At 43.5% G+C, this 23,826-nt stretch overlaps 1 protein-coding gene across 2 annotated transcripts in view; it reads left to right on the forward strand.

The window, feature by feature from the left end:
- The window catches only part of MTOR (mechanistic target of rapamycin kinase), a 102,967-nt gene that overhangs the window by 43,426 nt on the left and 35,715 nt on the right, over positions 1 to 23,826 (forward strand). For both annotated transcript variants that reach the window (XM_074934077.1, XM_074934078.1), the window contains 2 exons: positions 18,077 to 18,152; positions 22,385 to 22,524. In XM_074934077.1, the coding sequence (XP_074790178.1) occupies positions 18,077 to 18,152; positions 22,385 to 22,524 (216 nt within the window). The remainder of the gene's footprint in view (positions 1 to 18,076; positions 18,153 to 22,384; positions 22,525 to 23,826) is intronic.

Here is a 23,826-nt window from a genome sequence, read left to right on the forward strand (position 1 = left end):
TAACTTTTCAGCAAAGCAGCAGTGGTGTCCTGGCAGGGCTCAGAAAAGTGGGAAGATGAAAGCATCAGAGCGTTTGCAGAGATGAAGCATGGTGACACATTGCTGCAGACGCCCGAGAGCAGGGGTAGAGATCTCTGAGCATGTAGCATGGGTATCTTGGTGGCTGACCCCTCTTGTGTGCTGTGCTCAGGGCACACCCCTGCCATCTGAGGCATCAGCAGGCAAGGCTCCCACATGTTTCCAGTGACCTGAGATGACACCAGACTCTGTCAGTTGGGAGTGACAGGTATTTTTCTTTGAAAGTACAGCGGCTCCCTCTCCTCATGAGTGTGTTGGCTGTTGCTTGTTTTCTGTTGCTGGCATTTCAAGAGCCTTCCATAGCAAAATTATGTTGTATACCACAAACGAGCATGTGCCCCACATGCAGACCAAAAGCCTGACCTTTTTGTTCTGCATGTAATCCTGTCTGAGCCCTCTTCTAGCCAGAGCTTCTGTCTTTCCCTGGGGGCAAATTCTTGTCAGGCTGTGTGTGATGAGAAACATTTTTGTCAAAAGCAGAGACCAATAGTGGAGTAAGCTGGGTTCTTGTTTCTCTCTCTCTCTCTCTCTCTCCACAAAAAAAAAAAGCACACTCCCACTTGTGTCCCTGCTGTGGTCAAACCTTTAGCGTTCTTTTGGAATTCTAACAGCCTTTTATTTTTTCTAAGCAGTTTTGAAAGCTGATCCGGGTGGTCAGTCCGAAAATAGAAGTGAAGCCTGTCCATGATGTGCTACCCTCTGACAAAGGGACATGGCCCACCTTTGCTGCTGTTCTGCCTCCCTGAAGCTCATTTTCATTTTCAAATGCTCTTAGCTCCTGACTACATCTTTATGGCCACCACAGTATATGTATCTCAAAAACTGGGGACAGGGTATAGGCAGTGGAGGGGCACTTGCAGTCCCCAAGGGACACTGAAATACATCCTCCTGCTTTCAGCATTGAAGTAATAAAAGGACCCAATGTTCGGACAAATTCTTGCCTTCAGTCAGGAGTTCTAATACAGAGGAGAAACTGGTCCAGTGTGAAGGCATTAGACTAGAAGACAGGAGACCTAGGTTTTATTTCTGGTCCTGCCCCAGGACTCTCCCCTCTGTGGCAAGTTACTTCATCGCTCTTTGACTCCGTTTCCCTGTCTTTAAAATGGGGGTGATACTGCGTTTGCTAAAGCACTTTGGTGTCTATGCTGTACAGGAGCTAATAAGGAACAAGTCTTGGTAGACAAGAACAGAGAAGAGGGCAATCCTAGGAAAATTGCCTTCGTTACATCTGAGGGAGATTTAGACAGGAGTTGTGAGTTTTTAGGGGAGAAGCTCAGTTCTTAACTTTACTTGGGCTTGCTTTCTTAGTAAATATTTGAAAGATGAGTTTGAAAAACTGAGTAGCAATCTCTAAAGCAGCGGGAGCTGCTGCTGCTCAGTGCCAAGGGGGTATCCTGTATATAAGAGGCTGGTACCACTATCACTTATTGGAGAATCCCATAAAGAGGAGACGGTCTGTATATTGGAAGTGTGGAGTGTACTGGGTACAACTCATGAGTGAGGGGAGCTCTTCTCCAAACTCCTGGGCAGTTTCCAGGTTTATTTTCTTTGTTCTGTTGCATTCTTTTCTCTTTTCCAAAATGAAAAGATTTCACACTGGAATTGAGAATCTGTTTGTCTAAAACTGTAGGTTTTTCCCCTTTTTTCCTCCTCTTAGCAGAAGGGGTCATAAAAGAACACTCCTAGCAGGATTCCTTTTCACTGCAAATGTTGGTTTGTAGAGAAGCCCTAGTGTATGGCCCTTTAATTGGTTAGATTACGGAAGGAGATAATGCACAAGCCCCATAACAGAATCAGAAGAGTTTCATCTGTGCCCCTGCTGCACTCACAGCCTCTGCAGTGGACTCAGTCAGAGAACTCCAGAATTCTCACTGCAGAGAGGGAAAATGCCAGTTTCACTGGTGCTGCAGTGCAGTTAATAATTAGAGCATGTGACACAGGCTCAGAACTGAGAGAGGGATATATGGGTTCTCCTCAGACATACAGCTTTTCTGAGGGTGGTCTTGATGCAAACTGTGTGTATTCATCCCCTTCTTGTGCAGAAATGTTAATTTTCCCATCACTGGCTTTTTCTGCTTTCTTGACTTTTCGTGTTCTTAGTGCCTTATCACCTGGAGATTAAAGAGCCGTGAAAGGAAGAAAATTACTTCAGAATTTCTGCAGAGATCTGAACAGATGGGCAAAAAGCATTTGGCTTTTAGCATGTCTCAGGCTTTGATCTTGCTTTCCCTGAATTTTTACCTGGGACCAGAACACCTGTGATCACTGTGATCAGAAATGTTCTAGCTACTGCTGTGCTTAAACATAGCTGTTGCTAGCGTGGTTCTTGCATGATTTCCTTGACATGTATAGACCCTGCATTGCTTACTTGCTTGTTTTAGGGATCTTCGCTAGCCAAACCATGTTGTAAATTAACCCATCCAGTCCCCTTTCCCTGGTATTCAATACCATGATGCTGTACCATGTGCCCAGCAGATGACCAATCCCTTTCCACACCAGATAGGGAAATAACACTGGAATTCTGTTAGCCACAATTGATTCTGAATATGGTTATATCTGGCCTGGTGCCATTCCCTATGCAAACAGGGCTTATATCACTAGCTGGTGTTACATAATTAGGAGTATTTTAGTGTTTTCTAATTAGAAGTAGCTATCTCCTATACCTGGTGGGATAGATTAAATCAGTGTTGGGCTTAAGCTACTCCTTCCTCTGGGGAGCTGTTCTAGCAGGTGTACAAGTTCAAAATGGGTGAAGCGAAGACTAGAAGGCAAACTCAGTGCCCCGTGCCTAATTGGTAGTCAGTCACTGCAGAGCACATAACATTCAGCTGGTAAATGCTTTTAGGGACCTAACCCACTGTTGTTGCCTACCGTGATTGACAAGGTGCTTATTAGATTCTTCACTGCTGGCAAATTCCAGGAAATCTATCCCTAGCAAAGGATCCTTAGGGATGTGTGTATTTCCTCCAGATGTATAATAAGTCTGTATGTAGTATGCTCATGTTCATTGTTTTTAACTCAGCAGCTCACAATTAGTAACTGATTTCTTATTAAAGTCAAATAGAATTGTTGACTGTCCGAGTGATTTGGTTACGTAACTCATAATAGGGAATGTATCCAATAGAGGAGAGAATAGACTACTGCAGACCTCCAGGCTGGAGTCACAGAACTGATGGAAGAATTATTTCAGGGAGATACAAATCTATTCCCATTACTGTGTCCTGATTTTACTGATGATGAGTAAGGACAGATACCTCAACAGTCTTTGTTGCTTCAGCCAGTAAATATATTCCATTATTATGGTTGCAAAAACAAAGCAACACAATAGAAATGCAGTTCCTAAGAATAAAAACTAAGATGTGGAAAGACTTACTGCCTTTATTAGCTTTAATTACTAAAGTATGTGAGGGGAGATCTGATTTTTAAAAAATCATTGGTATAACTCCTGGAATGGCATGTGATATTTATACTACCTTGGCAGTGTTCTTTCCTGGCATATCTGATGCCTAAAAACTCTGTGTCTCTGGTCTTGCCTTTTTCCCCTAGATGTTTTCCCTTGCTATTTTCCTTCTCTACCTTTATTAAATCTCACTTGTTAAAGGGCAGGAGATAGCGAGATGGAGACTTTCTGCAGCATATCCAACAGGGTTGGCTGAGAATTCTGTTATGTTTTCCACTGCGTCTCCCTACATCAGCAGGAAGCTGTGTGCAGGCTTTTATATCAACACTGGGAATTCAGCCAACTTCAGGGCCTGTAAGCAATGCGGTGAGACTTCACTGGAAAGATGAAGGGGGATTGGTATGGGCTCTGAACAGTCAATCACTGCAATGGTTATTGAAAACAACTCTTTGCTGACATTTGGTTTCCCCAAACATTTTTTCCCAAGCATGGGAATAATTTTTAGTGGCTTGGTGGAGATGTTTTGTGGTGGTTTTTTTTTTTTTCAAAAGTTTGTTGAATCAAGGATTCGGGGATGCTTGAACACAAATAAACCATAGAATTGGAGAAACTGGCCAGCAAAGGCAACTCCCTGTGTCAGAAGATTGTGTTCCCCAAAGCTTCCACAAAGCCTCAGCCCTCAGCTTCTAATCCCAGAGGAGAGCTCCCCACACTTCTGCACAGGGAAAAATAAACTTGATTTAGATGGGTGAAACTTTCAGAACAATGGGAAAGGGAGCCTTTCAATGGGTGGGGAGAGGAGAAGAGGGCTCTGACCTCAGTATGACTCCCTAATCTTGCATAGCCTCTGAGCATCTGCATTAATGCAGCAATGTGCCTTTCCTACCAAGCTTTTGAAACCTTTTCTGGCTGATGCAAGATGGCAAGTGTGTGTTCTCCACTCACTGAGGGAGATTAATTTTTGGGCCTTCTGAAAGATTTCTGTTAAAGCAAAGCTTATGTTTTTCTTGCGAGAAGGTAAGGGAGGGATCCAGTCTGCTTTCACTTAACCTTCTGAGTTCTCAAAGGTCTTATAAATTTTGAATGACAGACAATATTGTTGGTGACCTTCAGAGAGCAGGAAGCACTTGAACGCTACCAGGGGCATATGAGAGAGAATCTTTCTATTGAGTATTAGGTATGCAGGAGAACCTAAGAGGAGAAGAAAGCCCAGCATTTGAGTGCTTTTCATTCTGGTGGAAGCAGCTTTGTTGATAGGTTTGTTTTTTTCACTCCCAATCCTTGTCTGATTTCTTTTTGAAAAGCCTTTACAGTACAGAAGTTGCTTTCTTATACCGTGCCTGTTTGATGCATTCATAACCTAACATTAGTTGCATTATCTTTTAAGGAACACTAAAAACAATTTGCTGAAGACTTGAGTATTTAGTCCTTGCTCATTGGGACAGTGAGTTTGTCCTGGGCATCAGTTTTTGAGACTACTGATTCTGCCCCCCTGCCTCCTCCCCAAAACCTCTGTCTTGTTACATTAGCTGGTCACTTCTTGTAATAACCACCCTGGCTACTATGCACAAGTGTGAAGAAAGGGAATTGCTTTCTGGGATGCCTGGCCAAGCAGGACTGGGGTGGAAGGAAGGAGTCTGCACAGTCACAATCAAGGCCAAATCAGAAACATGGATTAAAACCTAGATTTTATCAAAATGTGCCATGACTAATCCATGATTTTCTTTGCCAAACTATCTTTACCAAACTCATTGCTCTTACCTGGCTGCTAAGGATTATGTATGCAGACCGCATAGGGTGAAATCACCTTCTGATGACACTTAGCCTCAGTTTTCATTCTTTTCTGTGATTATAGCCGGTGCCACAAATGGATCTAAATTGTTCTGAACCGTGGTGACCGAAACACTGTTCCAGTGTTGCAGCCTGACTGGTCTGTATTTTAAAAAGCCGTGGTTTTTACTGCTGCCTTAGATTGCCACATAAAAGATGAAATCAGATTGTGGAAATTAGAGAAATCAGAGCATTATTTTAAAATAACATATATCAAATCCCTTCCATTGCTATGAATTGCCAAATTGTGTTCCTGCTGCGGGCTGCCATTTTAATGATATGTATCCAGACAGGAAGACAGCAATGCTACCAGAGAGAGAACAGTGGGAGATTTCCAGAGTTCTTTTAAAGTAAGAAATAGAAGAATTCCATAGATGTTCACACTAAAACAAAATACAGAACTTACCTTAAAAGAGCTGTAGAAATTTCCTGCTGCTCCCCATGTCTGACTGCAGCTTTGATCTCCCCCTCATGATGCTTGTAATCAGCTGACAATAGAGCCAGCTCCTCCTTAGTTTTAAAAAAAATTGTATAGGATTAAAAATATCATTAGGAATTATTTTGTCTTGCTTTTCACTTTGGATCAAGCTATTGAAACCCTCACATAAAAAAGATAATTTGGACCTTGGCAGCGTCCTTTTTCAAAGAAAACCTCAAGAAAATGTAAAATGGTGGCCAAACTCTTCTGAAAATAAAATAATTTAAATTTGGAAACTTGAAGTTGATAAAATGCATTGCAGATGTTATTTATTAACTTAACTGATTAATCAGCACTTTGAAAACAAAACAACTCCTGCAGTACAGAGGGCGTTAGGGAGGAAGGAGAAGTAGGTTTCAGTTGAGTTCAATGGGCTGAAGATTAACACAATGTATACTAGAAACCTGGCCATTGCTAATGGAGTTTTCTCTGTAATTTGAGTGAACCAACACAAGACTCTGGTGGAGTCTAATTTCAGAGATCTATTTGCAAACTGTTTTACCTTGACAAGCAGTGAGTATAAGGCACTAATCTTTTGCCGATATTGAATGCACCACAGAGTCTGTGATTATAGGCAAAGTTAACATGGACTTGGCCTTGTCTTCACTATGAAAAAAGATGGGTCTGCCTGCTCACTGGTGTGAAAACTACAGACTGTCTTATCTACCTCATGCTGAAATCCTAGTGAAGACATCTTGCATTAAGAGCCTACCTTTTTTTTCCCCAGAGTGAAGACATAAGAACAGCCATACTGGGCCAGACGAATGGTCCATCTAGCCCATTATCCTGTCTTCTGACACTGGCCAGCGCCAGGTGCTTCAGAAAGAATGAACAGAACAGGGCAATTGAGTGATCCATCTGCTATCATCCAGTCCCAGCTTCTGGCAGTCAGAGGTTTAGGGACACCCAGAGCATAGGGTTGCATCCCTGGGCATCTAGGCTAATAGCTATCCTCCACGAAGTTATTTAATTCTTTTTTTGAACCTGGGTATACTTTTGGCCTTCCCGGTATCCCATGGCACAAAGTTCCAGAGGTTGTCTGCATTGTGTGAAGAAACATTTCCTTATGTTTGTTTTAAAACTGCTCCCTATGAATTTATCTGGGTGACCTAGTTCTTGTGTTATGTAGAGGGGGTAAACTACACTTTTTCTCCACACCGTTCATGATTTTAGATTTCTATCATAACCTCCCTCCCCCAATCACCTCTTCTGTAAACTGCATAGTCCCGCACTTTTTACTCTCTCCTGTGGAAGCTATTCCATACCCCTAATCGTTTTTTTGAGATACGGCAATCAGAACTGCACGCAGTATTCACGGTGTGGGCGTACCATGGATTTCTATAGTGGTATTATGTTTTCATTTGACCTGTTGAGAGGAGGGCTAAATAGGGGACTTGCTTTCTGCTGAGGTTGGCCAGCAAAGCCATTTCTGCCTTCGGGGATGTTTCCCCACCTTTTTATCCTGGAAGATTTGCAGATCATCGTTCTCTGGAAACTACGAGGAAAATATCCATCTGATTCTAGTCCAGTAAATTGCTATGAATCCCAGTCACAACACTGACTAAAAGCTACTGATGGCTCTGCCTGAATGGAACATTAGTCCCTCGGGATTCTGTGTGTGCCTGAATACTTTAGCGCTGTTCTTTCTTTGTCCAGTCCCAGGCAGCGATAACTGGAAACCAGGCTTGTCATTCCTTAAGAATGTAATAGAATTTTAGAAGATTGTGTCTGAGCAATGAATTAATGGCAAGTGCCTCAGGCCCTCTGAACCTGCCTGAAGAGGGGTAAGAGCAGTAAGTCTTTGAAATCTGAGGGGAAAGAAAATACTCCATAGGTATTAATTTTAAAATTACATTTTGAAGGTGTTGACACTGCTGCTTTTAATGTTACTGTGTGGCTTCCAGGAAAAGCACAGTCTGTCCCCCCAGCCTCAAAAGAGCTAGTCTCCAAAGCGGCGTGAGTCTGTTTTTAAATGACTCGTTTCCCTTTGAAAACACATTCCAGTCAGCTATGGTAATGGTGATTTCATGAGCTGTCAATATGCCTTCAATAATCAGTGAGTGAAAAGCTGAATCCAACGGAGGAGAGAAGGCAGAAATCCATCTAATAAACAAGAAACTCAGACTCAAACAGGATAGGGCCAAACCCATTTATCCCCACACACACACGAGCATTTTCCACTCACCTACGTAAGATTTAGTAGCAGAGTGCTTTAGAGTTCATTGCTCTTAAGAAATAGCATATTGAATTCTCTGCAGAATAATATGAACTATAACATGTATCACTCAAACTACACCTGTCAGTTTAACAAAGGGAACACGATGATTTATGGGGATTTGTTTTACTTTTACCATACATAATAGGGATGAGAAAGACCAATGGGTATCATCAACTCCATTTCTCTGCCAGTGCATATAATCCCCTATTGCATGCAAACATGAGAACAGTATGCAAACTTGCAATGCTCAGAAACTCCCCCGTGCATCCCCCTGCTCCCCCCACCCCATTAATGTGAGTTTTTCCTGCCTCATTGGAGGTTTTTGTGGTTAAAAACCTCTATTTATACTTAGGTAACGTTTAACAGAAAGTCAGTAACACAGTAAGTGTGTTGCATTTTTGGGAGCTGTCCACTGAAGAGAAATGGTGGAAGCATGCAGTGGGGAATGTCTGCTTGATCAGCTTCTCTCACAAATGCCTTTGCACCTTCTTCCATGCTGCCCATTAACTTGGTTCATCCTTCCTGCATTTATCCATAAACAGCTAGCCCTTCAGTTCTCTCCTCAAGACCCACCTTGGCCATATTATCTGCAAGAAATTGATGATGATGGGTTGGGAGGCGGACAAGACCAGGCTGCACTCTTATTTATCTAACAATTAAAATTTTGCATCTCTATTTCTATAAAAATTGTATCCCTCTATCCTACCCTTCATGAGTCACTTGTCATCTTAAATTGTAGTCTCTCTGGGACAGTGGTCATTGTGTTCATATGTCTATATGGCATCTGCCACAATGGGGTCCTGATCCTGATCCTGACCCTGACTGGGCTTCCCGACACTATTGTGATAAAATAATCAGTACATTTATATAGCTAGCGTATTTCTCCAACTCCTCTGGATGCCTCTTTTGTCCCTCACTTCTACTGCAAACCTGCCCCATCAATCCTGGCACAGCTGTTTCCCTCAAAATACAAAGATATTCTGCTTTCCCCAGTCCTCAGCAAACCTGCACTTAAACCCAACCAGCTACCCATCCCTTTTCCTTTGTGCCTTCACCTCTGAATCCATCAGACATACCATTTTCAACTGTTCTTCGAGTTCCTATCCATCAACTTCATCTTGGAACCCCTCCAGCCTGGCTTCTGCCCCCTTTGCTCCATCGAAGCTGCTATCTCACTGAGCTCTCCCAGTTACCTTTTCCTGGGTAAGTCTCAGGACCTTTACTATATGCTCAACTTTCTTGAGCCCTCTGCTCCTTTTGATGCTCAGTGACACCTGCTTTAAGATTCTGTCCTCCCTTAGGTTTTGTGACTCAGTCCTCTCCTGGTTCTCTTCCTGTTTTTCCTTGGTCATTCCTTCAGTGCAGCATTGTCCTCCCTTTGTGATACTGCCAGACAACAGTGCAGAGGCCACTTTATTCCCAAGAGACGCTGTATCCAAAGAGCCAGACAGCAGCTCTGGGTGAAGCCCACATCACCAGCAATACAGCCCAGCCTCCCCACTAAGCTATGGACATTTGTTCTGTCCAGTGCCCTACCAATTTCACAGCTGTGAAAAACTCATCACGGACCATGAAATAAGCCCTTCCCCATGAAATCCAATGTCCCCTTGTCCCTAGGAGTCCCTCAGCAAAGGGGGCTCCTACCTCTAGCTGGGCTGGGGAGGTACAGGACTTGTCCATCCCCTGCACAGCCACTGGGGGCGGGGGACCACACCCACCTCCGGGTGCCTCCCCCTGCTGCAGGATGCTCTGGGGTTGGGCAGCAGCGCCAGCGGTTCCTGCAGATGGGGGAGGCTTGTGGAGTTGGATCCGATCTTCCTTGTGCTGCTGGGAGCACCCCAGCAAAGGGAGCTCCTAGCTGCTAGTCTGGGCAGGGCTGGGGCAGGGCAAGACTTGCTCTTTACCTGCAGGGCTGCTCTTGGGTATCTCTCCTGGCTGCAGATAGATCCGCACCCCTTCTTCCCTACTCTGTCCAGCTCTGAGGGTGGCAATCCCATTACCTCACTACAACAGGTTTGCGACACCCCTCCCCTATCTCCTTTTGGGTCGGGACCCCCACAGTTACAACACTGTGAAATTTCAGATGTAAACATCTGAAAATGTGAAATTTACCAATTTTCAAATCCTATGGCTGTGAAATTGACCATAATGGACCATGAATTTGCTAGGGCCCTACTAATGCATGCTTGGCAAGTGGGTCCCTGCCAAAGACCCACTTCTGTTTTAATTCCTACAAGATATGAGCAAACCTATGCTGGCTAGGCCGAGAGTCTGATGGGGAAGTAGATATTTTGAGAGAGGATGTAATTTCATACCGATCATATTTATTTGTATATAAAAATTGTATATCTATTTGACTGCCTCCCTTTCCCCTGCTTTTTTGTTGCCTGTCAGTCTCTCTTTGGGGTAGGGACTGTATCTACGTCACCTAGCACTACAGAACTTTAATCCTGATTGGGTCTTCTGGGCACTATAGTCATTTATAGTCATATAAATGACATCTGAGCTAGACTCCTCTTTTGGGATTATTCCAAGGACATGTTACAAAGTAATATTTGACTCTCTTTTATTTAATGCCCAGAATTGATTTGTACTTAATACACCTCTGAGTTCCTGTTTTGTTCTCCTGTGAATCATTCAAATAAAAATAAAATTAAAAGATATTTTTGACTTTTTTTCCTTCCCAAATGGCTAATAGTTGAAGGTATTTTTGGAAACTGAACCATTCATTCCTCTGTCTTATTTTCCTGCTTGTTCATCCAAAATAATCAGAATTGGGTCTGTCTTTGTTTTTGAACAAATGTAAGATGGCCAGGTTCTGTGACAACAGGTGTCATTACAAATAACGAGAATATCGTCTGCTGCTCTAGTAAAGAAAACATTTTGGTTAGTAGCTTTTGCCAACTGAGCGCACAGGTTGGATTTAAGGAATTCTCATCGCACTAATTGTTATAGGAGAAAATGCTTGATTAAAAAAACCAAACAAATAATGAAATATTTCCTTTTTGGGAGGCAAAGGAGGAGAGGTCACCTCTTAAATTTAAGAAACCCCTCTCTTCTGCATTGGATAACAAAAAGAGAGAGCACATAGAAACTCTCCACGTATGAACCTCTAGTTTTAATACGCTTTTGTGTTTTTATTTCACTGCTAATGCTCCTGGGCTGCACATGCCAGTAATCTGGATTCTGCACTGAGAGTGTTCACTCTTAGAGCCCTTTCAGTTAGAACTTCATCCTGTACTAGTGTCCATAGGAAGGTCTCATCTGGGGGAGGCGGGGGGATGGTGTACATCTGGGCAGTTGTGGGAGAAGGACCCGTGGGGTTGCCTCTCTCTTTCTTCCTGCCAAGTGAACCTCCAATATAGACTTGCAGGCCTGAGCACCTTCCACAGTGCGTTCCAGAACCTCCCTGAAGGATGAATAGAAAGGAGTAATTTGGGTTGACTGACAGCTTTGTTTTTAAAGACCACCCATTTTAGCCCTTGTTTAGTACCTGGGCCAGAATTTTTATCACTTCTAAAACAAGGTCTTTCCTCCCTCCCTTCCTCCCCCACCTCTCAAGCTAAGAGCAAATTGTGCCTTGTTAAGGCTTGTCTGGAATGCAGAACATTTCATTCTACTGTGGACAGCAAAGGGGAAGCGTGCACAGAAAAAAAAAAAATGTACCAAGCGCTGTCAACGAAGAAGCTATGCTAATTGCTAAAGAATAAAAGATAATGGCCAATTTTGTCAGCAAGCGTTGACAAGAAAGATAAAGTTGGAAGTAATTAACTGTCTTACGTGCTGGGAGTGATGTGTCTGCCAATGGCTCTCTAAATCATCAGGCTATGAAATGTGGCAGAAATTTATCACTTTTATGATGCAGCACTGACTAGCTCCTGCTTGGGAAGTGTGGAGGCGGTATGTTCTTTGATTGTCCCTACTGAGACGTGGGTGTAAGCCTAACCTGGCCTGTCTTGGTGACGAACTCTGGGAAGTGTGGTCAGCTGTGCATACGGAGCCCAATAGTGTCTGATTCAGCTCAGTGCATTTTGAGCTCATCTTCACTAGGCCGGCATACCTTTTACTCCATCTGGTGTGCTCCTTAGATATCTGAAATGTATTGCGGAAGCTTGGGCTAATTTAACCAGGCTGGAAAGAGTTCAGGGTGAGAGAACTAAATCAGGAGCCCATGACAACGTTACACTAATATTTCACAGTTCTGCTGGTGTCTTTTTGCAAAGCACCCAGAGCATATCACAGCCATTAATTCAATAAGCCTGATGACACAACAGTGTGGCAGATTAAGTCTCAGGATCTCAATTTTTACAGATAGCTTAACTGACACATTCTGACTTGCCCTAGGCCATAGTGGAAGTCGATGACTGTCAAGAAAAGAACCCAGGAGTCCTTTCCCAGCTATTTGTGCGTCTCTGAATTGTTTAAGTATAGGATTATATCTCCCATCCCTTGCCTTGCACTGACTTAAATTGATAAGGGACAAGTTGTGGGTGACAATCTCATTCATGGTACCAAAATGTCTGTCTCAAGTGCTTTACGTTGCAATGTTTCCCTTTCAAATCACTGTAGCAGGAAGGGAGGGTCTTGGACCATTTGAGCATCCAGAAGCCCCCCAGGAGACTGCTTTGTAGAGGATTTTAAAAAAAAACAAACCCAGGAGCCAGCCTGCTGGTTTTCTGGTTTTCTCCTGTGCTAGGGCAGGGGATAAAGCACCGCTATTTGTTACCTCTCTGACACAGAGCTGGGTCTCTGTAGAGCAGCATGAATTAAGCTTGCACCTATTTCTCTCTGGTGCCCATTAATGGTGTTTTGGAAATGTGGGGATTAGGAAAGGGGTTCTTCCTATCTCAAGTATGCAACGGCACGAAACATTCCAGGCCCTGTCTTTTTCACGGCTCTTGTAGTGTTCCTGAGTCAGCATTACAAGGCTAGACTGTGGCATGAACAGTCTGACCTGGCTGTAGAGAGTCCAAGGTATCCTTGTAGATGGGTTCTGTGTGCTCCATATGGTGCACAGAGTTCTCATTGTGTAGGAAACATGACATACATGATGCAGATTAAGGGTTGTGATGTAAGTAGGCTTCATGCATGGACCATGAAACTCTAAATTGTACATAGACCTGGGAAGACGTGGATATTAACTACTGAAGAGCCATTGAGAACACCTGGACTTCAATAATATACAAGAAAGGAGCTCATCCAATCTGACTGCAGGGGGACCTGTGTTTTGATTGTGGACTTCTCTGGCAGCATTTATCTACAAAATAGATGCACTGGTTTGATTTCAGTGGCAAAAAGACCAAGGCTAGATTATGTAGGGTCCAGGATTATAGATGAAGCCAGGAAAAGCAGAGCTGGAACCCAGACCTCCAGACTCTGAGCCTGGTGATTTAGCCACAAAAGAAATTTCCCCACAAAAGAAATTTCAATAATAAAATTATTATACCACTAAAAAGGCTCTGAAACATTTTTGTCACCCCATGCCTCCTTAGCTCAGCTAGTGTGAACAATGCCACTTCAGCTGAAGGCTCTCTCGGTATTCTCATTATACGTCTGTATTTCATGGGGTGTTGTAATTGAAGGGAAAAAAACAATCATTAGTGGGAGAGGCATGGAGCACTGAGAGAGGCTGGCGATGGCTTTGGTCTTTGAAATTAGTTCTTCTGTTGGTAAAAGAGACAAAAGAAAATGTAGCTTCCCACTTTCATTATGCTCGGGTAACTGTACAACTCGTGTCTTCTAAAATGCATATTTATGGGGACTTTATTTAGAAAGATGCATTTAAAAATGTGCTGTGTCTGTACCTCGATTTCCTGATCTGTAAAATAGACATGCCACCTCGGTTCCTGATGGTACGTGGTAAGAATTAATGCTTCTAACGGGCTTAGACACTGACTTTAAAAGCACTGCATAAATGTGTATGACATTGTACTACTTGGAGCCATCTTTACTCTGAATTGGCAATTTTAGTCATTTCCAACCACCTCCATTATGGAAGTTCAGTGACCATGTTGGTGAGATAAGTGTTTGCTGGTAAAGGTTTAAGCATGAAGAATTCTAGCTGCCAGGATTAGCTGTCAGTTGAATGACCAGAATCTCCTACTCGGGTTGTTTTTTTTCTTCCCCTTTAGTTAGTTCGATGTGATGATGTGCCATCGGTACAATTTATGATTTGTGGCAAGCCTAGGGCCCCAGTCCATCCTCAAGACAGATGTTGGTGGAGTTGCTTTTCCTTCTAATCCCACAGCCAGAGAAGGAAGGACTGCCCCTGAGTTGCAGACTGTGGATAATAGGGCTCCAGAAGAGAAGAGACTCCAATTGGTCACTGGCTTGGCTTATTTAGGGCCAGTGCTGTTCTTGCCACACACAAGGAAGGTCTAAGGCAGTTTTGCATTAACTAGCTTGTTTACTGTAGTGTTTAAGTGAGAGGGCTGGAGGAAGCTTGAATGTAAATTATGCTCAATGTAGGTATTATTATGTTCTTCTCCCCAAGCCTGATCTCGCTGAATGCTGAGACTTTGCAGCTTCCTTGGCTTGCAAGAGAACCACTGCTATGGGAACTAGTGTCTGGAAACAGAGTATGGCTTTTCCACTTCTCTGTATGTAACACCCACCCATTGAAAAATGGATGTCCCTTTCCATTTCTTCTTGCCCTCGTCCCCCTGCATGGGATTATTTTTCTTTATCTTCCACAGACAGCAATTTTTTTTTTGTCTTGTACTAGGCTGTCCTATAAATGCCTGTTCTGCCCTGCAGTGCTGTTCTAAATCACATCCTTTTGGGGAATTTACTATTTCATGAAGGACAGCAATAGACATTTCCGTGGAAGAAAAATCCATTTAGTTGGAAACATGTCTCTTTTCTTCTGCAGGTGTCTTTGCTCACGCACTGCTGGGCCTATTACCTGTCTCTTAGTTTCTCTGTCCCCTCACTGATTCAGAAAGCCTTTTAAGTGGGAAGAGGTGCCTGGCTCTGTTTTGTGGGTAATGGGTGGTGGGTGCATTTCTGAATGCTGCCTGTTGCCCATGTGTCTGAACAGAGAAGAACGTGTAGAACCTTTTTAGTAGGTCTGTCTTTCTTTTGCTCTTGGCTTCTATGGTTTTCTTACATTATGCGTCTGCCATTCCAACCATGGGCTGGAATTAATGTTGGTCTGGGTTGTGTTCTGTAAAACGCTCAGCTGTTGGGCCTTTGCTTTGAACAATTTGCACTTTATAAGATCTCCCACATTAATAAGAAAAGAGTAGTGATCCAGAGACCATTCATAAAATGGGCTTCATAAAATCCCGGGAGTTCCATAAAACATGAATTCCTCCTGACGGGAGTTTAAGCAAAGGCGCACACAGCGTGAGCACCAAAAGCCCATGCGCTGACTGAGCCCTCTGTCTGCAAGCTTATAAAATCAACATAATAGAAACATTTCAAAGGGCACCATGCTAGGCTGGAGAGCCAGGCTCATGAGCAGCTTTGGTTGCCCTGGCCCAGTGGCCATCAGAATACAGACACGATGCTGCTCTGTTATATGGTGCGATCATACTGCTCCTACAGTATCGTTGCGCTCTGCAGTGGCAGCCTCCTTAGTGAAGGCTGGTTCATACTTTTGAAAGTCTGTGAATGAAAAGACAGACAAGGGCTTACAGAAGCCATGGAGTTGAAAATAGGGTGGGCGTATTTGCAATGGCAAGAGCCTATTTGACAGGCTAGCACCAAAACCCATAAGGGTGCATACATGATAAAATTATTTCTCCTCTGTTCCTATGGAGCAGATTATTCTTTGGTACATATTGCTAATCCAGTTCTTCAAAGGGGTTGGTGGTCCTGGGTTTTTTTGTTTTGTTTTGTTTTTTAAAGTCAGCAATCACTCGGGAGCTCTGAATGTCTGCAGCTGGTGCTTGATGGCACAAGGGTCTTGCATATGTGGAGGAGGATCAGAGGAAAAGGGCCAGAGAGAAAGTCCTAGCTTAAGACAGAGTGAATCAGAGGAAATTAAAATGAAGAAATGGAATATGCAAGCAGAAACGTGAGTTGTGCTTAAGTCTCTTGCTGGTCACTACGCTAAATCTCATTTGAATCCCTAAATCTAGTGGCAACAGAGGGAAAAACTGGTGGTCTGGGAACTAAATGAAGCAAAAAACCAGAAGTGTCCTTTCCAGCATTCATAGCACTGATTCTTTACAGATGGAGCAGGCTTTTCCTCCACAGATGTATTTGTAATCACGTGCACTCGGTGATATCCTAGCCTTGCAACACCAAGCCAAGGCCACATTGATTTGCAAATGTATTTGTTATGTGAAAAATGCACACAACTATATTCCTTGTGCTTCTGTCTCCCCTTGCTCATTGAATAGGGGTTTGGTTGAGTTTCGCCATTAGTGAAAACACTGCAGCTGAGCAGCTGTGTCTTCGTCCAGCGTCCCACATGGAGGTGGCAGCTGTGAGCACTAGCACTGGCTTTCGGTCTCTGCGGGCTTTCCTTTTGTTTCCCGCTTCAGTCAACTTTCTCTACCATGGGAAATTGGGCAATCGGTAGCTAAAAAGACAGCACCAGAATTTAAAATATGAGCAGTTATCTTGGACAATGTGGGAGGACAAGTCATTTTAAATACACTTCCCGATTCTGAAGATAGGCAGCAACAGATATTGGAAAATCTGTCTTCCCCACCCCTCCCTCCTTCCTGCGGTTGCTATAATCTGCTAACTCCAATTTTATTGCAATACATTTTATGGCACAATCGCCATGTGGTTATAGTCAGTTACACTCTGGTATTACCAACACTGCTGGGGAGCACACATGCTTCTGGGAGTCTCTAACTGTAATTTGAAAATGCAAGAAGGTATGCAATAATGTGGGGTTCCTGTGATCTGGTTCTTTTCCTACACTGAATCCAGAAGGTTAGTTACAACCACAAACCCACAGTTACAGCTAAAAGAGCCCTCACTGAGATGTCCTCTGATAAACCCCCTACAGTAAGCTCTTGTGCACACCAGCCATCCCAGAGGTCATCAGCATGTTTTCAGGTTGTGCCATATGACTCTTTAGGTATTTCCTGTCCATTTGTTTTTAGCTAATTTTGCCTATTTTAGTCAGGCCTCATATCCATTACAGAGAAATTCATTAAAAATGTCGAAATAAATTTTTAAAACATTGCTCATTACAATCTCTTGACATTTAAAAGCCAAAACAGTGGCTCGTTGTTAATTGTGTGACAGTTCCACACATGGTTCTAGTGAAGGCAGCCATGAAGACTTAAACCTGCAAGTCACAATCTTATTCAGTGGGGTTCATAGGTGCCATCTGGCCTGCTGAGAACTGCCAATACCTTGCATGTAATCAGTGCAATTCAGAGCTCTGCAATCCAGGACCAGTCTTAAGCTCCTAGGTGATGGGGAAGTACTAGGGTCATGAGTTGATGATTCAGCTTCCATTCTCACTTGAGGAAGGGGAGCAGTTAGTCTCCTCTCCTCCAGGCCTGCTGCTGGAGTGGGAGATAGGGTCTCAGCCTACGAGTTGTGAGCTTGTGTGGGATTCCTCTTGCATGGAGAAGCGAGAGAATGGAACTTTTGCAGAGAAAGGAGGGAGTGATGGAATTATTGCAGCCATTCTCAGTCAGTGCAGCCCCATTGTGTGGTTTAGCCGCTGAGCAAAGAGTCTGAATTCTATGGAGCTATATGGATTTCTGAGTCTTGAGAGGATGTACTTCAAGAGGAGAGGAGAAAATGTTAGCTCATCTACAGTTGCCAACTGTCCTCCTCCCCTCTATGTAGGCTGCTTTTTAGAATCAGCAGTGTTATGCAATTGCCACTTGTGTAAGGGACCTTGAGACTGTGTATATTGTTTGTGCTGTACCTATTGTCTGGCTTGTGTATGTGGTGTTAATGTGTCTCTTACACAGTCCAATACCTGTTATTTTCAGCAACTCAAGAAGCTTTTGAATTAAAAAAGGCGGGGAAGGTGTTCCATTAGCAGTTGTAACTGACACAATTTGTTCTCAAAGTTGGGGAGAATTTTGTGCTGGTCCCCAAACATCAGTGACTATGCTAAATGTCCTTTTTCTCTCCTTTTCCTTTCTAGCATTAACAATAAGCTGCAGCAGCCCGAGGCAGCTGCTGGGGTCCTTGAGTATGCCATGAAGCACTTTGGGGAGCTGGTGAGTCTCTGTCTAGATGCTTGGATAGTCCTGTTCCAAAGCGTCTCGATGTTTTCAGTGTTTCCCCTGTGGGCATATACCCGTTCTGTCATATTTCTGCTCTTCACTGTGAAATACCTTTAGCTCATGTCCCTGTAAATGTGACTCCTTCAATGTGCAATTTCAGGTCACTCCCTGTCCTAAATACTCATCTAGTGTTGCCACACCTTGTTAATCAGCTGCTGTGTTCCGCTCCAAAGGCGGCGATATTTCAGTGGCAGGTGAAGTGATACCGTTCTGTTAAAACCTTCTTATGATGTGCCAAGCACTTTGGAACTGTAGCAGTATGTTTGACAATGATTGGGCTCAATACAAGGGCACCTGGGTGAAACTGAATGGCCTGTATTATACAGGAAGTCAGACTAGGTGATCGCTGGCCTTAAACTCTATGAATCTGTGAAATTCCTGGAGCAAGAGAAGCCATGTGTAAGTCTCAAAGCTCCAGACCAAGGTAAAGAACACGATTGTAATATATTTATCAAAGGATAAGGCAAGCTCCAGAAAATTATAACAAACAGGAAGGTTAGGCAGGAAACCTACTTGTAGCTGGGAACTAGGGAATGTTTACAGGGAGAATTTCCTTGGCTGCTTCCCTGTAAGAAAATCACTGTTTGAATGAAGGGTGTTATTATAAAAGCATCACATTCACTTTTCACATGTTTTGTAACCAACATAAAGTCTCGCCTGTCGTGACTACTCTGAATGATGCCACTCACTCTTTAGTTGCTGAGGAGGGTGTGTGGGCAGGAGAACAGTCCTTCAACTCTCTTGGGTTTTGCATTAAAGCATAATAAGCCTCTGAAGAGTAGCCTGAGGTTCTCTCTCTCTGCTTGTCCTGATACGTTTTAATGAAATGCCAGAAGTGATGAAGTAGAAAACAGAGGATATCTGCCAGGTCTGTGGTTGACTGCAGACATGATTGTCCAGCACAGAGGGAAAGGAAAGGAGAGTCAACTGCTGTCTAGTGTACTGAATTAGTGCAGTACCATCTTACTGTGAAGTTCTTAGACAGAAATCCTGGCCTATTCTGGCTCGTTTGTTTGTTTGTTTTTAATGTTCCTCATAAAAAGAACGGTGGGAGTATGCACATCCCACAGAGAAGGGATTCACTCTCCTAGCTGCATTTACAGTGTTCCAAGTTTTTTCACAGCTATGGAAGTATGGGTGATTCAGGTGATGCTTGTGGGTACAGGTGCTTTGGGCTCAGCTGCCTGACCAGGTTCCAATGGAAGTACTTACCCAGGCAAAGGCAGCAGGGGAAGCCCCCATCTGAACTAATCCCCCAAGTCTCTGTAGGTGGGCTTGATCTAATGGCTAAATGGAAGACTGCTAACCTACAGGGTGGGGGCTAAAGCCGAAGTTGTCAAACTTGTGTGCCTAAAATTAGGCACTTAAATGCACACTTAGGCACCTACATAAGTGACCTGTCTTTTAGAAGAACCCACCTCCTGTAGCTGCCATTGACATCTGTGGGAATTGTAGGTGTTCAGGAACTCTGAGTGACAAGCCATTTTATTTGGATGTCTGTTCCTTTGACGGAATGGAGATAGATATATTGTTGTTGTTCCTGTTGTTACATTTTTGATAGGCACTCAGCTACTGCAGTGACAGGGCAACATATGTACCTAGATAGATTTTAATAAGGGTTGTACCTCTAACCCTCCCTTCACCCAAGTGAGCACAAGAGCTTACCCAATAGCTGGTGCATCTTGGTAATGGCCCTTCAAAATGGCAGCTCAATCAGTCAGTTAGTTTGACTGACACACACACTCTCTCCTCTTCACTTGCATTCAGGAATCTCCCCTCCACCCATTCTGATCTGGTACAGAGGAAGAAGTCTGAAAGGCAACTTTCTTCACAAAAGGGGAGGCGGCAGCAGAAATGCAATGGACAATGTTCCCCTTTTAAATAGACTCCTCTAGTGGGGACCATTGGGAATGGGGATACAGGTCAGGTGTAAGCACAGCAGTGATGGGATTGATTCAGGTCGAACTCTTTTGGAGGCGCTATGTAAAGTTTCGCCCTAGATAGGAAAAGGGGCCCAGTGTTGGAGGAGAACTGATTTTAGAATGTCCCGACAGCTGTTGTTGCTTCCTGAAGTATCTGCTTTGTGGAGGGAGCAGAGCCCCAGGTTGCCTCATTCTGTTATGTCCTTGTAACTGAATGGGTGGGCCTGGGTGCTCAAGATTAGGGGTGGGAAGGAGTGAAGAGGACATTTCAGATGAGCTCTCTTTAAACATATAAATCTAGAGAAAAGGTTTCCTATTGCTCTTTAATGGGTTTTGAAGCAGTTGGTTGCGAGCTGGAGACCCACAGCGAACTAGGGCAAGGCACAGGCCTTAGTGTCTCACGTGGAGGGCACTGAAGTGCAGTGTCTAGTTTATCCTACCCACAGCCCACATGGATGTAAAAAAAAATCCATTTTTGGCGTATGCCAGAGCAAGAGCTGCCAAGGGCTGAGCAGAAAAGAACATTGGCAGGGAATCCGGTGTGGAAAAAATCTTAAGGAATTCAAAGCAGACTTCTATTTCCTGAAAATTAAAATCCATAAAGAAACAAGAGGTTGAAGAAAGGTTTGTGCAGTAGATAACGCTCAGCAGTTGGTTTGTTTCTACAGCCTGTGTAGCAAACCACAATCTTTCTCCTTAAGGGTAGGGGTTAGACCAGACCATCGCTCAAGAATCTTCCGCTGCTGCGAAATGGCCCAGCACCAACCCAGCTGCATTCTGCACAGTTGTAGATTTTGTGGTTAGCTGCTTCATTCTTGGTTACAGTGCTGCTCCTCTTGCTTAAATTCATCCATGTGGAATTTCTGCTTCCCCCCTGCCCGCTCTCCAAACTATTCATATTAGTATTTCAGTAGAAATCAGTGGGAAGAAAATCTGGAATTCATCCCACTGACATACCGAATGCATTTAGCTCCTGTCTTGCAGGTTTGTCAGGTATACAGGATTACAGCTTTCTCACTAGCACAAAGTGAGCTTCCATCTGTCATAGCAGAGTTTGTGCTGATATTCAATATGGACAAAAGGCTGGGTGTAACGAGCAGAGCTGGACAAACAACTAATTCAACTTCCATGAGAATTAGCAAGCTTGAATCTTTAAGGGCAGAGGAAACATTTTAGGTTGGAACTTGCAAACCAGAGACTGAATGTCTTTGGTGGTCTTGTTAGGAATTCTCTATAAGCACTTTAACCACCCATAGACATGCCTATTTAGATCCCTGTGGATAAATATCCTGTATCCGGTTCCTCCTGGAACTGGTAGCAAATCTGAACTAGCCATGCTGAGATGATGGATGTGCAGACATCATAGTGAGTTCCTGTGTATGCAAAATTCTTAGTTATCTGGTACTGCTGCTGATGTGTATATATTCAATACCTGCACTTCTTGCCTTTGCCCAGCAAGTAAGAAATTTGATCTCAATTTACCAACCACAATAAACATAATGGCATGTAATTTCAATAATTTATGTATGCAAAATAGGTTCAGTCCAACTATCTGGGACATGGAAACTCTCCTGTATATCCATGCATCTAAGTCAGTGATACTCAGACCTCAGTGGTTCAGGAGCCAGATTAACGATCAACATTACCCAAAAGAGCCACAGTCATGTGAATTCATTGTCTCATTTACTATAGTACTATTCATATTTAAACAGTATGATGGCAATATTTAGTTCTCACAGCAAATAAGTTAATAACTTAATGCAAGTTGATAACTTAATTGGGTAATAACGTAGTAAAAGCATCCTGATTGGTTAGTAACTTAGATTCATTAATAATTAAATCACACGGTATTGTAATATCATGTGCTGCAAAGAGCCACAGGAAACAAATTAAAGACTCACTTGCAGCTCACGAGCCACAGTCTGAGTATCACTGATCTAAGTCCTTGAATGCTATTAAACTAACAGCACAGGTAAAGAGAGTAAAGACTAACATACATCCAGAGTCCCATTAGTTGACCTAAAAACTGAAGACTGGTTAATATCTAACCTTCTGAACAGCCTGTGTGTTACTATCGACAAGAGCTAGTACTCTTTGGGAGACAGTGTGTAGATTTCTTCAATTTCAGGTGGATAGCATGTTCCAGGAAAAGCTACGGTAGCTGTCATGGGAGGGCAGGGGAGAGGTGAGAGAGAGAAAGAGAGAAAACACTGATGCGTCTTCTGATCTTTCGCCACCCTACAGGAAATCCAAGCAACCTGGTATGAGAAGCTCCATGAGTGGGAGGATGCCCTTGTGGCCTATGACAAGAAGATGGACACAAACAAGGATGATCCTGAGCTGATGCTGGGACGTATGCGTTGCCTGGAAGCACTTGGAGAATGGTAAGAAGAGAATTGAGAATGGATCATCCAGAAAAGTCTGTTGACCTCAAACGGCTTTTCCTATTTCAGTTGATATCAGACCCAGCCTCCTCCTGTTTTGCTATTTCTCTGTGTTTCATTTTGCTCCAGAAATATGGCGAGTTATTTCTGAAATCTGCTTCCTATTCACCTGGTGAATTATGCCATTCGTGCTACTCGTCAGATGAAAATGTCTTCCCTGAATTCCCATTTATTTGTACTTTCCTAACATTTAGAAGATATCAAGTTGCTGCTCACCCTGCACATCAAGGCAGCACCTTGTTGCAGGTGTTAGACATCCCTGTCTGAGTCTTTTCGGATGGAGCCATCTGATTAGCCAAGTTCCACCTGAAAGGGGACGTGCAGCTGATCAGTTCTGTTCCACCCGTAGTGGCGAGAGAGAATATTAATAGAGAGGAGTTCTGCGAACACATAACTAGGCAGCATGGTTCAAACCTACCACCAAAAAGTGAGACTCTTCCATGATGACTCATTTAGCTTTACTCGCCTATTCAGCGTTATTCACATGCCTGTCTGGAGTGTGTGGACCTTTTTATGCAGATGTCAACAACGTTTCCTACTTCCCGGTAACAATCTGAATGAGATTATGCCAGATAAATCTTTCATTTTAAACCCACTTCATCAAGTCTGCTGCAGATGTCTGAGTTTCTTATCTTGACTGTTTTTAGCATTTATTAGTTTTTGTCTTTTTTGGCATTTGCTGATGGAAACCACATTACATCCAGGTCTTTGGCACATACATCACAACATCGGAGTTTGTTTCCACCAGAGAGAGACCCATTAATGATTTGGAATTTTCAGATTGTGGTGTTCCCCATGCTCACCTTGAATCAAGAGGCTAAGTAGAGAAGACAGGCCCTGTGCACTGTAGTGTGCAGTTCTGCCTCCAGGCACAGCAAATCTGTGCACGTCCTGCCTCTCTGCTGAGCTGCTCATGTCACTAGGCCTGTGTGCTGATGAGTCCTGACAGGAACCCATGTGACGGCACACAGGAAGAAGATTCCTCTCCATTGAGGTCATTGCACTGCTGCATAAACTGAGCTGCCTGGAAACTGTGCTGGGCGGCCGAGAAGTCCAAAATCCAAACAGCATTTTTCTACCACCTCCTACGTCCTCAGTTTTTGCAGCAGGAAGAATGGAGCCTCCTGGTGGACAGTCTCTTATTTGTCCTTGCAAGGAGTAGGCAGTTCCCACCAGGGGTTGATGGGATTTCTCCCTCCTGTAAAAATCATCCTTTCTGATTAATCATCTGCTTCCCTGCAT

The sequence above is a fragment of the Natator depressus genome, chromosome 18 (genome assembly GCF_965152275.1).
Source record: "Natator depressus isolate rNatDep1 chromosome 18, rNatDep2.hap1, whole genome shotgun sequence".
NCBI classification, from domain to species: Eukaryota; Metazoa; Chordata; order Testudines; family Cheloniidae; genus Natator; species Natator depressus.